Genomic DNA, 18098 nt, shown 5'->3' with positions numbered 1-18098 from the left:
GTAAACCTAGACTTGACAGATTACAGCAACAACAGATCCAGCAAAGGGGCGTTAAAGTTGTAAATCTACAGCGGGTGTCACCGGTTCCAACAGTAACATACCGGCATGTAGATACAGTTAGGGCCTACAGACCTGGGTGCTGCATGGATGCAGAGCCCTTGTTCATGGGGGAGGCCACCCGGAGGAATATCTTCTGTCTCCAGGAGACCCTGCGGGGGCTCAGGGGGGTGGCGGCGTTCACACTGTCACTGCTGCAGCCTGACAGGGTCCTTTTCCTGCCCTCCCCATTGCTGGGAAAAGGAGGGGGGGGTGGATGAGAGGGGAGGAAGGAAGTGGTGACAGAGAGAGGGACGGTGGAGAGGAAGGAGGCAGGGAGGACAGAAAAGTGACTGCAACTGATGCATGGCCGTGTCATCTTGTCATCTTTCACCGACACTCTCAGCACACACGCGCACACACACACAGTCCAGAGGAAACAGGCTGCTAATCGACAAAATCTCTGGTTGTCCTGCAGACCAGACAAAGTTAAACCAAATTGAAAACAGTGGGAAAAATGCATACCTTCACGCAACAAATTAATGAAGCAGAGATTAGTGGCCGCAGCAACGATTAGAACGATAAACAATAGTAAACACAGAAACACGGGCAGCCATTGATGCAGTTGTTTGCACATATCCTGGAAAAAGCAGCAGATTTTGATGAGTGAAGAGGACAGTGTAGGACAAGCAGTTGGATCTCTTCCACGACCTTCTTTGTCACTGGCTATCATGTTTGTTCACCTACTTTGTGATCTACTGATTTATTTGACATCTTTGTCCTACGGCTTAGTTCACCATGTGATTGTTTTGAACAATCAGCCGTCTGGTCAGGAGGACGGACCTGACTCAGCATCAATAACAGGAAGTGACCTCACAGAGGGAGAGTTCAGGGCCACTGTTGCTGCAAAAACGGTGGTGTGGTCCAAAGCCAGCCAGCACTATTTAGGACGTTTTTAATTTGTTACTAATTTACCATGTCTTTTAATGTCCTCACATAGTCTTGTATTCCTGCAGTAGTGAGAGAGTGAGGTTGGGAGAAAGAAATGGTAAGACCCACACTGAAAAAACACACACACAGGAAACACCGGATCTTGCTTATGGTTAGGATAACTAGGTAAGAACACACAATAAAATACATTTGTATTTTTGCAATATTTGTATTTTTGTATTTTTATATTGTAATTTACGGCAACTTATATTTTATTTTATTGTATATTTAATTCTATTATAATCCCACTTAGTACTGCTAGTTTATGTACCCTTAGTATAGATAGTCCACATATTTAAACTTTAGGTATATGTTTATTGTATGCACCTTCCTGCCAAAGCAAATTCCTTGTCTGTGCAAACTTTCATGGCGAATAAATCCCATTCTGATTCTGATTCTAAACACAGCTAGAGTAAGCAGAGATGTGGAAGCTGTGCTGTGTCCACAGGGGGTCTTCATTAGTAGCTGATTAACTAGGCTGGCCGGGGGGCATTAGGACCAGGAGATCCTCTGGAGAGGAGCGGCAGCAGTAGTCTGCCTGTCTGCTTCGTAGTCTCAGTGTCTCTGCCTCTCAGTGTCTGCGTCTCTGTGTCACTCACTGTCTCTCTGACTTTGTCTCTCTGCCCATCTGTAAGTTTGCGTCTCAGTCTCTGCCTCTCGGTCTGGTTGTGTGCCCCAGTCTCTCTCTGTAACTATCGGCCTCCGTCTCTCAGTCTCTGCTTTTCCGCCTCTCTCTGATGCACCTCTGTCAGTGCCTGAGGGCAGTGGGATAAATGGGGATATCAGAGGATATTTAAGGGGAATGCATTTCCTGGTTTCCACATTGTGTGACCAGAATATAAACAAGCATATTGATCCACGTGTCATATCGCTGGCAAGTATGGAATACATCTAGCTGCTGACATTACCGCTAAGAGGCTAAACTCTCATTGAGAAAATGGCAAGAAATGAATTCAAAACGAATCTTCACGCTATGAAGTCAATAATTCTTCATTCGTAATAAAGGTGATCATTTTAAATGAGTCATGCACATATAATCAAAGCCCTGCATTTATTGTAGCATGTGTGATGCACCACAGGCATCGACCACCCTACACCGTACCAGAGCCTGTTGAGGTGGGTAAGCAGATTTACTGGATGAAAAGAGATCAGGGTTGGCCAGGGATGAGTCCAACAGAGTTAGCCAGGGATGAGTCCAGCAGAATTAACCTGGAAATGAGTCCTAGACAGTTAGTCTGGGGATGAGTCCTGTACAGTTAGTCTGGGGATGAGTCTTGTACAGTTAGCGTGGGGATGAGTCTTGTACAGTTAGCGTGGGGATGAGTCTTGTACAGTTAGCGTGGGGATGAGTCTTGTACAGTTAGCGTGGGGATGAGTCCTGCACAGTTAGCGTGGGGATGAGTCCTGCACAGTTGGAGTAGGGATGAGCCTTGCACAGTTAATGTCCGAGTCCCACAGAGTCAGCCCGGTGTTGAGCCTCACAGCTGGGTCATGGTTAGACACAGGGCGCAGAGCAGCATTGACATGCACGCCACGGCCAGAGAGGAGCCCGCCTCCCTCGGCACCACGCCTGGTGGAGGAAGAAGAGGAAGGAGAAGAAGAGAGGGGGAAAAAGGGGCTCCGGCTGCTGAGGTAACAGTGCATAGAAGAAAAGGAGAAAGAGAAGCCGGAGGAAGAGAAGCCGGTGGAAGCTGCGGTTGTGTGTTGCTACCATCCCACAGAAGAACAACACTTGTGTACGTTCCCACCCACTCCACCGAACAGACACAGATTTACTGGCCACTGGTTTTCTGGCCAAAGCAGTGTGTGGGGGGGGGGGGGGGTTCTGGCCCCCCGCTCACCTCTTGAGGGTCCCACTGTCTGGCAGGGAGGCCAGGGACCCCTGGTAAAAGCTTTTCAGGAAAGTGGGGGCGGAGAAGGAGGAGGGGAGGCTGAAGGAGTACTCGGAGGAGGACTCTGAGATGCTGCGCGTTCTCGCCAAGACCGGCCGAGGGCTGGGCGAGGCCAAAACACAAAAACACGCCCACACGATGTACAAAACCAATCAATCAAACGAAATAAAACAAATATACAGTACAAGAGGAAAAGGTGAGAAAATCTGTGAGATGTCAAACCTCGTCTGCCCCTCCCCCACCGAGGAGACATACTTGCGGTATGTGTGTGTGTGGTGGGAATGTAATGTTTGTAAAAACACATGATTAAAATAATATGTTTTTTTCCTTCTCTTGAAAGAGCTAAAAGGCTTCCCAGAGTATGACTGCTAAAAAAAAGTACATCAATGTAGCTTAGATGAATATAGGATTTACTAATACTTTTCCAGTTAGTACCCAACGATTACGGATGAGGCACATGCTATGATTTTTGACGGGAGTTAGTTCGACCTCCATTTAATAAGCATTCTGCAAATGCGCTTTCGAAAACATTACTTGCAATTTACGTGACTCCCATCTATGCCAACCAGAGGTACACGTTCAAGTGACAGGAAGGGACACGAGAGGAAGAGGAAGCAGTGCGTCTCGCTGGGTTTTACCTGCTCTGCAGTAGCTCGGGGTTGACCGACTGCTGTCTGCGGAGTGGAGCCTTGCCCGCCTGGCCTTGGGACTGGCCCTCTGTGAATGAAATGCGTTTCTTCACCGGTGGGTGACTGAAGGTGTGGGCCCGCCGACGGAACTGGGGGGCATCTGGGTCATCGTCAGGGAAACCAGTCGGTGAGCCCGGCGGGGAATCACTGGGAGATTCGTCCTGCTGGGAAGTGAAGAAGAGGAAGATGAGGGTAAAAAAAATAATTTCTAAAAGCTTTACAACTTTTTTTTCTACCAACATTTTAAATAAATACAATTCAACAATTCACTTAAAAAAATGCAAAATCACAGAATAACCAACATCATTCCAACAGGTCGACAGCCTGACTCACCTAGCCCAGTCATAGTCACGGCAACCGGCCCCCCACAGACACACACACGCCTCAACAACACCACACCACACACTGCCTGGTTCTGCCTTCAGCTGCTTTCTTATCTAGTGTATTCTACTGGCTGCTGTCCTGTGACTCACACCATCACACAATACAGGAGGGGAAGCCCTCATTGGGCCCTGTTCCAAACTAAATCTCTCCTAACACCCTTGTGACCTCCTTCTCACACAGCGAACGGAACCAGGACCTGTCACAGGAAGCGTGTGAGCAGTAACTCTCTTTGTCCTGTTAAATCACTGCAACATGTCACCCGAAACGCTAGACAGGCTGGACCTCCACTGTCAAACTCCCAAGTTCCAGAACCTACTAAATTACCCCACACAGCCGGCGGGAGATAAACATGGTTTGGTGAACACAAAACAGGAGAGTTTGTTTTAAGGGAGGGCCAGTGCTTCGTTGCAGGAGGGGGGTAACCTGAGTTAGCCGAGTTGGGACTGTTGACAAAGGATCTACAGAGGAAGGGGGGTGAGGGTCACTCGATAGACACAGAAAGAGCAGAACTTCCTGTCTGCAATGCTGTGTTTCCTGTCCACCCAGAGGGGTGGTGTGTGTGTGTGTGTGTGTGTGAGGGAGGGAGGAAGCAGACCATCCAGAGGGGGTATATACTTACTTATTCAGCTTTCCTACCCCCTACACTAATGACCAAGGCCAGGGTCAAGCAAAACACCCTGGCACCGGCACTGATAACAGTGGCTTCCATAGACTTAACCAACTGTGGTAGAAAGTGTTGGTTTCAGTCAGGGAAGGGAAGTACATTGAATATGACAGTGTCACCAAGGTGAAATTATAAAAACACCCCCTACCCGAGCTAACAAACGTGCTCAAGTAACATAGCTGGCGATTTGTTTTAAGTATTATTATTATTAGAATTTTTTTAATTAAAGATTTTGGAGGAGGGGAGTTATGTAATGCAATAAAGTACATCTTCCCTGGACCTTGAAGTATGGAGGACAAATTCCTGGTTATGTCAGGATCATGTGTGGGCATCCTTGTATTTTTTTTATGTGTGTGTGTGTGCTCCCATGGATGTGTGTACCATCATTCATATTATTTCCCTCCATCAGGTATTAAAGGGAAGTGGGGGGGCCACCACACCCACACCCCACATTCAGCACCCCTGTGTCAACGCCAAACAACCGATCCAAATGGTGTCCGTCAGGTCAGAGTGACAGCTACACACACACACACCGGAATGACCGTGAACTAGATACTCTTTCTAAGAAAGAGGTAAGCGTTAGTAACATGTCTCAAAACAAGGGGAGCAGGGTGAGAGAGAGAGAGAGAGAGAGAGAGAGAGAGAGAGAGAGAGAGAGAGAAGGGGGGGGGAGGAGAGACAGACAGGCAGGCGAGTCTGAAGTGAGAATTCACAGAGATGCTCCTTTATACGTTTCCCCCATTCGGGGAATTCTCATGTTCCCTCGTTGTGAAATACTTACTCTCTCAAAGCTGCCCATGCTGCCCATGCTGCCCAAACGCCCTCGCATCCGGTTGGCACCCTGCCCGCAAACAAAATCATCCAAACTACAAGGTTAGGGACAGGGTTATATTACATCAACCCAGTCTTTTAACAGCTATTAGGAATAATCAAAACCCAGCTTAATAACTCGAGGTAGAATGTGCTTTAATGTACATTTTCAGACCCGCACAGCACTCTCTAGGGTTAACTCTACACAGCACTCAATGGGAAGAGAACTTCGGAGCTCTCAGACTGTAGACCCCACACAGATACACAGGCTGGGCTGAGAATGTGGTCTCGTACTCGTGAGAAGATGTTCTCCAGGGAGCTGGTGAGGGAGCTGCGGGCCTTGTTCTTCAGAACGTCCAGTTTGAAGCGCCCTCCCGTAGCCGAGCTGTCCACTGCTGCGCTGTTGGGAGTGCTCTGTCACGTGACAAACACAACATGAACAGGTCAGGGTCATACCAGAGAGGCCGTGCATATCGTCAAGATAGATTTACAGTAAAGATGCTGATGCTAATTGAGGGGGTCGCGTTCAACACGTAGCCTGTACTGTGCCATGACCTGAATGACTCAAGGTTTCCCTTGTCGGGTCATGTGGTGTAAGGACAAATTCGTAGAAATGTTAACGTGTTACTCTTGTTTTGACCTGCAGCATGAGTTCACCTCCGTTTTTAATAACAGACATAGAGAAAAGCCTTTCTCTCCAAACAGCTGTTAGTTTTCACACCCTAGTCAGAGCTCTTGGTGCATGTGTGTGTGTTTGGGTTGGGGGAGGGGAGTGCTGCATCCATGTGATCAGACAAAGTAAGTTGTATGCACAACAAGATGTACATAGGCAGCCAGCCTGCCAGCCAGGCAGGCTGCATACAGGGACAACCACCCTGTTCCTGTAAGGAGGCTGCAAGCTACATCAGAGAAAGGTCAGAAGGTGATGGAGGGGGGGGGGGTGAAGTGTCATGACTGTCACCGGGGAGACGAAAACAAGGAGGGCGACAGAGGACAGCTGACAGGAAAGGAGTGACAGAGTTTGATGAGGACCAGGAGGGATGGGGGGGGGTGGGGGGTGGCTTAAGCTTAGCCAGAATGAGGGTCTGTTAGGATCTTTTTAAGCTACATGGTATATTGTATGGACTACACTGACTGGCTGGTGGACTTATAGCGTGTGTTTACCTGCGGGGCCTCTCCGATGTGGAGGTGGGATTTCTGTTTGGCTCCACACAGCTGTCTTAGGTGCAGGATCACCAGCTCGTTCTCTTCCTGGTCAGATGCTGGCTTCATCCTCTAGAATGTTCCACACACACACACACATCAGATTCAGAGGGCATTTTGGTCCATTTTGTGGGCCTAAGACCAAGTCATTGTTAAGAAAACCACGCTCCTGCATATTTGGACTTGCCTGATGTTCCGTCCTTACCTGAACTCTTTCAAATGCGTCTACTTGCTCGTTGTCAGTCAGCTGGGAGAGATATTTCTGGATGGCTAGCTTAGCCCTGGGAGGGTAGAGGCCTAGATTCACAGACACAGTTCTTGATATCATATCAGACCACAACACGACAGACTGATATCACCAATTTCACACAGGGATCCAAGGTTATAAGCTATGTGTGTGTATCAGGTGGAGTAAATAAGGCAGAATCTATTTTTTTTCTATGTAATTTGCATCAGGCGCAGATGAGGAATATGTGAGTGTGGGCAGACTGACACTGATACTGTTGCACAGTGCAAGTCCCAATGTTTTACTGGGTCCTGATGTGCAGTACAGTGAACTGAATAGGTTCAACTCACTCCTTTGTATGATCACAATCCATTTGTACCATCAGCTGAGCTAGCTAAAGTGAGATGGTCAGGAGACCAGAGATCAAATACCGGGGAGAACGACACAATGGCTCCTGACAACCGCGATACCATTGGCCCGCACACACACACACACGTAACAGTCCACGAAGGCAGTCTACCTTCGATGCGCTCGCAGAGCTTATGCAGGTTGTGCATGGGGCACGCCTCACACAGCTGGACCTGGGTCTTGCTGCTCTGCAGGGTGGCAGCAGTGGAGAAGGCCTGCTTCAGGGTCAGCATCACCTCATCCACCTGACACACACACACACACACACTGTTTAATAACTTATTAGATCGGGATCTCTGAATAGGTCAATCCCACAGACACACAAACACGGTTGACAGCAATTAGCGTCCACTTCTGCAGTCAGGAGACGGCGTTCAGAGCCTCACCAGGGATTCGCTGGCACACTGGAAGATGTAGCAGCAGTACTGACTGGGCCCCGGCTCCACCACGTCTCTGCAGATGAACCCAAAGTGGTCCGTCTGCTTGATGCCCTGTACGGCACGGAGGACAACACAACCCGGAAATGAGGTCGTTGAGAAAAGGGAGCACCGGCACCGGAACTTGTCATTGAGATTGATTGCCGCATCTCAAGTGCTGAGCTGAAATGGGACGACTCCAAGGCTGCTTTTTGAATCGCGATTCGCGAACCAGGTTTAGTTTACCTTCACACACCCAATTCGATCCCGTAACCAGAGATGACATGCTCGGAACACACGTAACAAAAGTACACATCTGATGATAAAATACCATTGCAATCCGCTGTAAGATTAAGTAAGAGTAACAGTAAAGCAAACAGGACAGTATGTAAACAATAACTGTCAGGGGGATAAAAGGGCTCCGATAATAAATGTTGCGTGTACATGTGTTGTGCTGTGAATGCGTGGGGGGAGTGGTGTGTGTGGGGGGGGGGTCCTGGAGGAGGGACGACGGGAAGAGGGAGAAAGGGAGTCGTGTGAACACAGCGTCTCCACAGAGCACAGTACGGACCTGGGAGCAGGACGAGATGTCTTTGAAGTTCTTCTCCAGCACCACGGTCTTAGTGTCGGGACTAATGAGGTTGACCTCGAAACGACCCACCTTCAAACACATGCCCGTACACACACACAGACACACACACACAGACACACACACACATCCATGAAGGATCTGACCTTTATATATTGTTTACGAATGCTGCTTTTTTGACTTTCAGGAAACAATTTCATCATGACATAGCCTGTAAATATTTTCGCCACACACACACTGTAAAAGTCAATAATCTGCACAAACTGACTACTAAATTATGGTATTGTACTGAGTGCTTTGCTGCAGTTGGCTGAATTAGCACCAAGAGGGACGGAGGAGTGTCTGACAAGACGCAGCTGGGGAACAGGAAGTCCCTGAAATCAGCCCCTGACCCCAGCCCTAACCCCGACCTAGGCAAGGCCCTAAAATGGATCAGTGAAGGGGGGAGTCCGATGCCGTTCTCATGACAGGCTTTCTGGATAATTTTAACACTAATTCACAATGACATCAACATGACATCATATCATTAACAGGGCAGCAACATGACATTGTGGCTCGGGGAATGCTCAGGACAGCCCCACCCTGCCCCAATGGTTGTGAGGGCCCCCTGGCAGCGATGCAGTCACTGCTACTACAGCAGGGGAGTTATGGGCGCTCTAAATGAGCTGGTTAGAGGGGCCTGGCTGAAGAGCCCGCAGTCAGTGTCTAAAGCATTAAAGTGATTTGCGCTACCTAGCACCAGGGACTAAATGTAGTAAAGGATTGGATGACAGAGGCGAGGCAGTAAAGCATGTGTTATCCTGAGAACTGTGGGCCAGTTATCAGAAAGAGGCCTGTTGCAGCGGTGTTAGTGAAACACCGACTGTAGTCCATGTTACACAGACGTGTTGATTTTAAACATAAAATGAAAAATTGGCCGTATAATATTGTGCTTCAAAACTATCTTAAAAATTGTGGAGTTAGTACCAAAGTGTGAATGAGATCATTCCCTATTCTATGAAAACAGACTCACTGAAACGCTTTATAAATGGAGGGTTGTGCACATTTGTATTTCCTACTCTACAACCAATCAGCACCTGGAATAGCATGGTGCGGTTCTTGTCGGCATCAGACGGCTGGACGTGATTGGGTGCCGAAGCGTGTCTGCGCCGTGTGGGCGGGGCCTTTAAGGCGCCTTCCCGTGGCCTTCTTTGCAGGCTCCCCGCCAGACTGCTGCAGCGCGTTCTGAACTCCTGCTGCTCCCCGAACCCAGAGTCCTCCAGGATGCATTCTGGGACGGTCCCTCTCAGACTGCCCAGGCTGGGGCTGTTGGACAGGACCTTAGCTGGAGGGTTGGGGGATAAAGAAAACAAGCAGAATGGGCGACCTGCATTGTAGCAACCACCAGCTAATAAAAATGTTATACACACACACACCTCCTGCGCTTGTCAACAACATGCATCCCCGGACGCAGAACTGAAGAGGCCCAACTGACCTCCCATGCCACCTCCGTTGGTCAGCTCCTCCCCTGCCAGGTCGTCCAGCTCCTCCATCCCCTCGGACAGGGGCGAGGACAGCAGGTCCCCCTCCCCGCCTATGGTGAACTCCAAGGGGGCGCTCTCTCTGTCCGTGGACCCCCGCTGGCCGTTGAGCACACGTTTGCGCTCTACCTCGTGCTGGTGGAACTTGTCGATGCAGTCGTCGATGAGGGTGGCAGGGGCCTTCTTGTGGGCCACAGTCACCTAAGAAGACGGATCGATTGATTGGTTGGTCTGCCGATTGTATTTGTGCAATTGTATTGCATTTTGCGCGTGGTCACTTTAGATATGAACTTAATCAAACAAGCAATCGACAACATTACTTTAAAAGAGGAAATGTATCACTCAGCAGTAACCCCCCCCCCCCACCCCGTTTTGTCAGAGAAAACAAAGAAAAGATTCCAGGAAATGCAAAAACATATTACTCTGTAGCGAAATATAATATATTTTAGTGGACAGACTCTTATGAACTAGTTGCATGTTTGTATTTTGTTCTGTTTTGTTGCGTGATGAAACCATTTCCTGTTTTCAACGTCACGTTTCCTGGTAGTGTTGTGTGTGTTTGTGCGTAGATGCTTCTCGCAAGATGTGTCACGCCGCGTCACTCTACTACCTTTCCGCAGTAGAGCACCTCGTACTTCTGGGAGTTGTAGAAGGCCTCGTCGGCCTCCTGCCTGGGCTTGGCCTCATCCTTCAGGGACGACTTGGACACCTGGCGGACGCTGCTGATCACCTCCGGCACCTGGGAGAGGGACGGAACACAACAGGAGGGGAACGAGAGATTTACTGGAATTCTGTATAGTCAAACACAAGTCATTAAACGTATATGATGGAAGCACTGGAAGGAGAAGAAAATCCACGTGCGAGTGTGGCAAGTAGCTAGGCTGAAGTTCCAAGCCAAAGAAAATATTGTGTATTTACATTTTTGGACCAAAACAAATGACCTAAAGAAAGGACCCTCATCTGAAGTCCACAAGGGCCCGGATGTGTCTTGAGAGGAGGTAAAAAAAAACCTGTTCCTGTTAGCTGATATAGCACAAGGTCGTACAAACACAACACGCCAAAAAAAAAACAAGGATAGGGCCTACAACAACAACGTCTGTCTTGCTGGGACGAGACCAAACATTGTGCTGGTGACAGAGCCAGTCAGGACAGGAGACATGAAAGTGCTCACAGGTAAACACAAGAGATCCAACCTGAACAGGCCAAAGAGAGAACCATGTCTCCCCAGAGCTGCAGGGCATACACGGCTGACTGGAACACATGCAGCATGGATGGGAGTCGGACGGCTGAGAGGTTAGGGAATCGGGCTAGTAATCAGAAGGTTGCTGGTTCGAGCCCCAGCTGTGCCAAATGTTGTGTCCTTGGGCAAGGCACTTCACCCTACTTGGAAAGTACACACCTAAACTTCCATTATTGTGATAACATCTGGTTTACATCTAGTCATTTAGCAGACGCTCTTATCCAGAGTGGTTTAGGGAGGGACAGAGGTGGAGGAAGAACAAGAGAAATAGAAAAATAAATAAAGACTTGACTCCACAAGTTGGGGCAGACTACAGTCCTAAATCAGGCACTATATTCTATCCTGGGGCGGTTCTGGGAGATTGTACCTCTACTCCATTATGTACATGACCCCCCCCCCCGACATCTTTACTGCTCTGCCAGGAGAAAGGGCTGGTGTGAAAGAAGCTCAAGATCAATACTGCACTCTGAGCCATAAATCTGGCCCACACAACAGCTACTGAAGCAAAGGCCGCCGCTGAATGCCAGATCCTTTAGAAAGCGAGAGTGCCTTTAGAAGCAGAGCCAATGTCGCCGTGCGACCTGGTTAAGCAGCAATGCTCAAAAGTAAAACAAACAAAAGCAGTCCATTCCTCACACCCTCCTCTCACCTTAGCTCTGAGATAAGAGCTGGACTAATGTTGGGCAAATATGCTTTGGGGGGCATTATGCAATGCTAACAGGCATGGCTCAGTTCTTCACATGGAAAGTGGTAGGCAACCACATAAGAGGGGGACAGATCAAATATTATCCCTGAGCTCTTTAATATTGTAGCTGTGGTGCTGAGCCCAACCCACCGACCGGTCCCAGTACTGAAGCACTCCGAACTGAAGACAGAGGCTTTCATTGAGTTTAAGAGAGGGGGCGGCATCTGTGTGCATGCGCACACACACACACACACACACACAGGCACGCACACAGGGGTGTGGCTGCCTGTTCATAACTGTCACTGGCTTATTTCCCAGGAACAACTTGAAGAAGAAATCTCAGGGGGAGAGAAGTAAAGCACAAACTGCAAAAGCAAAGCTCTCCAAATAATCACAGTTAAATGCTAAACGAATTTGGCCAAAGCGGGGCATAAAAAGACGAACATTGATATAAGTGTTTGTCAACAATTAAGGAAGGTCCAGCAAGTACAGTTCCTGGAAACCAATCCACATTGTTGTTTTGGAAAGTCAAGGTAATTAGACTCAAGCAGCTGTGAAAAGCACCGCGTCGAAAAACTGCAATCTGACTTTGTCTTGATTGGTCAAGCGACACCAACGCTATCGATGCTAAAACATGACACACAGCGTCTGATTAATAATTAAACACCTCATTGATTATTCATCTGTAAGATTACGCCAGAAGCCACCATTGGATCCAATTAATTATTTGCAGTAAAAACCCCAACAGAGGACTGGAGAAGAGGGCAGGGTTTGGGGGCCATAACCACACTGGGGTAAGGGACTGGGGTACAGTACAGGTAAGGGACCAGAGGAGAAGACCGGGAAAAACTAAATGAATTGCAGGCAACAATCCAACCATGCCTAGCTCTATTTGACCCCTCACAATCATTCACCTCTAGTTTCTGAACTTTTCTTTATCACCCTTAGATTCTCTTTATCTACGTTTCTTTATCTCTTCCTATTTCCTTCTGTCCCCTAATCAGGCTCATTTGTTGTGACTGAGCAGAAGGCACGGGCCAGGAGATCCATTAGCATATCCATGACAACCTCAAAACCCTTGTTGTACTGCATCTGCAAAACTTACCATTGCCATGTTGTAATTGAGATATGATTGTGTTGAGTAAACACAGCTACTGTAATGCTGCTAGTACTGTATCCTTCTTGATTATCTTATGCACTTTATACACATCGTATGTTGCTTTGGATAAAAGCAAGACAGATCGATATAAAAGTGACAGTTTCATCAGTGGCTGTCACTGATTACTGTTACAGTAGGTTGAAGTATTTTGCTAGTGTTGACAATACTACTGCAGTCAATTTAACAACAGTGTCCATTTTCCTTGAGGCACTGTGAAGTAGGGATGAGAATGTTCATGTTGGAAAAGCCCTCAAACAGCAGGGAAGTGTGGGTTGGTGATGGTCAATGTAGGTCAAATACGCAGTCTACCTACTGCATGTAAATTACCACAACACACTCATTGCTCTGGACATCTTAACCTTTTGACTTCCATTGTGTACATTTTTTTGTAAGGAGTGGTTTGACAGTTCTCAACTTTTGAAGATAAATGCATTACCAAAGAGCCGTCGGTTTCTGCATAGAGACAAGGTGTTTTGACTTATCACACAATTATTTTGTTTATTTAACTCTGGATGAATAATTGGTTTGTTGCATAACCACGATGCCTATACACCATGTTCAGTCAGACTAACTAGGAACACATGTACAGCAAGATTGTGAAACTATGACAACTATTACTAATATAGCAGCCGACAACCAAAGTTAGACTGTTGATACAGATTCTATAGGGTCACTTCACAAACAAAAAGTATTTAAAGTATCCACACATCCCATATACTATAGCCACTAAATCAAAAGACAAAAGTTTATGCAGAATTATTTCCCATGCATGCTGCAGAACTGTACTGTAGGTCTCAAAACTCAAAACATGCAGACATAGTGCACAGGGCAAACCTAACCATCAAGGGGGACAATTGAAGGGTCATTTCAGAGTAGCAGAGGAAACCTTGTACTATTTGGACCTCAAGAAAAACCTATTGTTTACACACAACTTTAAGACTGCGCTGGCTGTGCTCAACCATTTCATTCAGACCCTCTGGCCCAGTCAGTTAGAAGGATGGCACGGCCATTTGGGTGCAGAAAGAGGGCAAATATTTGCTCCGGAGTTAAAAAGACACCTTGTGAATTTCCAGTTGCATGTGGAAAAGCACTAGAACGTGGCATTTGCAGGTGCCCTTCACCTGCCCTAGGATGTTACGTTGTGACATAACTTGCCCTAGGACAAGTTATGTCACAACACACAGCAATACTACGGCTAATTAAAACCCCTTTCCTAAACAGGTGTTCAGATTTGTAACACTGGGCTCATTGAAAATGTGCTGGGAATCATGTCAAATAAACACTAGGTTGATGGATTGAAGGATAAAAGCGTATATATGTCCAACTTCCGTTTCAACATTGATCTCACCATGGTTGGTAATGTCAATGTTTTGGGGCGTGTTTTGCACTTCTTCAAAGACCTTATCCCCACCCCCCAATAACTTCTCAGACCCCTATCAATTCACATATATTACTCCCTTTCTTGGCGAAGAATGAGGAAATTGAACAGGACGCATCCACCATTTAGAATTTACATAATTATTATTGGCATTACAATACTTTAATTCATTCAATTACAGCACACACACACTAAAGAAAATCAGGATGTATTGCATAGACAAACAGGCCTTGTCATAGGCAGTTTGGCCATCTGATCCCTTTACCCTTGGACATTCTGTGGCCAATCACACTCCTGCTGTGAGTGAGTGAGCCGGGTGAGGACTGAAGTAAGCCGAACAAAATAAAGATAACCAGATGGAGCAAACACGCTGGTTAAGAGCCAGATATCAAACATCAAATCTAAGCACAGCTCAGGCAGCAGTCGAATGCATGACTGCAGGCTGTCTTCATTCACCCAGTGGCCCAAACAAATGACCTGGTAATACTTGGCACAAGAGGCAACGGCTGGTGTCTATTTGTGCCTGCTGCCTGTATGATCATTCTTACTGCCAGACTGTGGGAATTCAAGATTCCTAACCAGGTGAAGGGTTATGGCAACCAAACGTCAAACAGTGTCATGTCGTGCTGTTATTATTGTGCTTTTCAAACAGGGGTATGCTCCATTATTAGTGGTGAGCATTGCCCCACCCAACATAATACTGCAAAAATGACCAAACACACTTCAGCTTTGCTTCTTTAAAAACATCAGTAGCATCATTCCCACATCAACTGGCATTTGCTGACCTTCAAAGTAAATAAAAATGTTTTTGCACTTCCAAAATAACCGTTCTACTGTCACACATTATACATATATCTCCGAGGTTGTGCAATCTTCTTGCCTTCTCTGAATCTTCCCTTGAACTTCAGTTTCTCTTTTAGGAAGGCATGACTGGCTGAACATCAATGTTTTCACACAAAGGCAATCTGCAGCCTAGACTTCAAAATTGCTTCTATTAATAACCCTGGGAAGGATAGTGTTCTTCTAAATCTAGGTGTCCTACCTCAACACTAGCTTCACACTTATTACATCTTTACTGTTGAATACCAGACTGGTGTTTTTTTTACTTAAACCATACTGTTTGACAAAGTGTTGCCAGTCATCAATTTCAACAGGCCAGCTTGGTCAACCAAGCGGGTCGTGCTTCCAAAGCAAACATTATGGAGGTGCATTCCTTTTAGTCCATCTGGCACGTGCTCGAAGTGGCTGCTCGGCCTGTTTTTCTTGAGTAACAACAATGCCAGCAGCCAAGTTACAGCTCCTGTTGCCTTTTCTGACTGGCGGTGTCCATGCAAGCATCAGTGTCTGGAGGGAGGGAGGGAGGGAGGGAGGGAGGGAGGGAGGGAGGGAGGGAGGGAGGGAGGGAGGGAGGGAGGGAGGGAGGGAGGGAGGGAGGGAGGGAGGGAGGGAGGGAGGGAGGGAGGGAGGGAGGGAGGGAGGGAGAGAGAGGCCCAACACTTCGAAAGTACATCTGCCTGCCTCTCCCCTCCCTGCTCTCTCTCCACTCCTCTCAGCTTTCAGCAGCAGACAAACAGCCTGGTCTGGCCTTGTACATACCATGGGAAACGTGATACATCCAAAACAGGCTGGTGAGGATCCTCAGGGACCAAGAGCAATACAGTAGCCCCACATTTTTGTTTATGACCAATAAGCCTATATGTGGATCGACTGACAGCTAGAGAGGGTACAGTTAAAGATGTACATGGTCAGACACACTTTGCACAGTAATGTTTATACTGTACTTTAATGTGTTACGTTCTGTCTGCTATGGCATTGGCACGAAGCTACTCCGAGTGAGGCCTTGTGTAAACATACCATACCATAGCATATAACAAACATTGCCCACTGTCTAAATGCAGGCTTTAAGAAGGGATGGTCTGTACACATGTCCAGTCTTTTTCTCATTTGACAAATAGCTACTTGTTATGTGTGTCTCTCCTGACTATGTGATCACAAGGGAACTCTGTTGGCTGATGAGAGCATGATACAGGTTAGGTTGCAAGGCTGCTGATTTGTGTTTAAAGAGTCAATCAAAACAGTCTGGCTCTAGCAGGGTGGTTTGACCCAAGAGGGGAGACCCTGATCTGGATTAATTTAACAAATAAATCCAGGTTACCATCTCTATCCATCCTCACAGTGGCCTAAATACTTAATACCACGTTGAAAACATGTTTTCAAACGGCATTTATATTGACAATAACTTAATGGCCACCTTAGGGCTTTTCATGTATTTGTGTCCTTCTATTGAGTCAGCATTATTGCCTGGTCGCTAAATCACTTGACTGATAGCGTCGGTGTGTTTATAGGTCTGATATTGATTGTCTGTTGGAAACGGTGTTTGCAGACCATGATTTGAGTCATGTTAAACACTTGTGTTGTTCTTGTGTTTTTTTGGTCTGTCAGCCTACCTGGTTTGGGTCGTACGCCTTAAAGACATGGCAGGCCATCTCGGACTCCGGGTTGTCGGGCTGGCTCCGGATCAAATAGGCGAAGTAGGTGAGGTCATTACTATTGTGAATGAACCTGGAGATGTATTGAGCTTTATGCTCGAAAATGAATACGGATGAGTTGGCGTTGTTTGCCGGAACACAGCGAATGAACGGAGGTATGAGGACTAACTGAACTTCCCTGGCCTGCCCGGGGCCAGACTCATTCTTCTCACTTTTCCTTCGGATTTCGGCCACCAGCCATGGCAGCATTGGCAGGGTAGTCCGCCGGTCCAGGGACGACCAGCCGATGTACAAAAGAGCAAATCTTTTATCGGTCTTGGACAGATTGTCTTTGTCATCTTGACCCTCCATGTCGGTTTAGAAGTGGGTCAAGCTGACAACACTATACTTGCCTATACTGCCTAATAATCAGTAGCATTAAACAATCAACAACAATGTACCGATTTAAATGAAGAATCAATATTCTAATTTAATTCGTATACATACGTTTACAATCGATACCTCATATTTAAAGATAAAATAAATCAAACTTTTACTGCAACAAAGGCTCAATGAGCATGTGTCCCTCGTGCATGCTGCTCCTCCAGACTTGCGGGTGTTGGTGGATGACTGGTTTGTTGTTTGTTTGTTCCCACTCCGAGCCACTCTGTCAACCTCTAACTTTAGTCCTGTACGTCCAAATGAAAGGCCAGTCTGTAGTTTTCTTCTTCTCTTAGATTTGCATGTGGTACGAGCTGCTGGCGAAATAAAGCGTAAGCTTGCAAGCTTTCTAAAACGTGGCGTTGGCAGCCTCTATGTAAACACTAGTCGGCCAAAAGATAACATCAGACTTCTTTAACGCGCACTGGCTTTCCCCTAAAACAGCGAGACGATACAATTTACAGCAAACTCTCAGCCTGCACCCCTGCGAAGAAGAAATGTGTCCTTTGCATTTAGTTTGAACGTCAATTGTGTGTTAGGAGCACCGTTTAATTGTTCAAGGGTAGCTTGTGGGGTAAGGCTCTCTTCGCTTCCATCCAAACAGCCCCTTGGAGGAGTGGCTGTGCGCGAGAGTACACTCACCCATCCGCCCCCACCGCATGTGCGCGAGAAGTGGGCGTTGCCACCAACAAAAGGGAGGTGACCATGTGCATGTGACAGATGCCAGGCCCCGCCCATTTAGTTACGTCTTAACGTTGGGATCGTTGGGATTTTAAAGTACACCTTCAGACTCCTCCAATTTTCCAAACTAAAGGGATTTTTCATGTGGAGTGAAGTTAACCTAAAAAAAACACGTTCAGCACTGCCCAAGGCAACCAGTACAAAACTCTTCTGCCAATA

At 47.1% G+C, this 18098-nt stretch overlaps 1 protein-coding gene across 2 annotated transcripts in view; it reads right to left on the bottom strand.

Moving 5' to 3' along the window:
- tbc1d4 (TBC1 domain family, member 4) overlaps positions 1-17772 on the bottom strand; it is a 28489-nt gene extending 10717 nt beyond the window's left edge. The window contains exons 1-14 of one of the 2 annotated variants that reach the window (XM_067258401.1): positions 16737-17772; positions 10438-10566; positions 9782-10028; positions 9384-9631; positions 8290-8379; positions 7689-7793; positions 7415-7547; positions 6874-6965; positions 6630-6740; positions 5760-5879; positions 5437-5496; positions 3557-3771; positions 2868-3020; positions 133-290 (exon numbers count right to left, since the gene is read on the bottom strand). In XM_067258401.1, coding sequence (XP_067114502.1) covers positions 133-290; positions 2868-3020; positions 3557-3771; positions 5437-5496; positions 5760-5879; positions 6630-6740; positions 6874-6965; positions 7415-7547; positions 7689-7793; positions 8290-8379; positions 9384-9631; positions 9782-10028; positions 10438-10566; positions 16737-17129 — 2254 coding nt within the window. In that variant the 5' untranslated portion in view covers positions 17130-17772. The remainder of the gene's footprint in view (positions 1-132; positions 291-2867; positions 3021-3556; positions 3772-5436; positions 5497-5759; positions 5880-6629; positions 6741-6873; positions 6966-7414; positions 7548-7688; positions 7794-8289; positions 8380-9383; positions 9632-9781; positions 10029-10437; positions 10567-16736) is intronic. The other variant, XM_067258409.1, reaches the window with a different exon arrangement.
- Between the last annotated feature and the right edge of the window lie 326 nt (positions 17773-18098).

The sequence above is a fragment of the Osmerus mordax genome, chromosome 2 (assembly GCF_038355195.1).
Source record: "Osmerus mordax isolate fOsmMor3 chromosome 2, fOsmMor3.pri, whole genome shotgun sequence".
Lineage (NCBI taxonomy): Eukaryota > Metazoa > Chordata > Actinopteri > Osmeriformes > Osmeridae > Osmerus > Osmerus mordax.
This window is presented reverse-complemented; position numbering and strand designations above follow the sequence as displayed.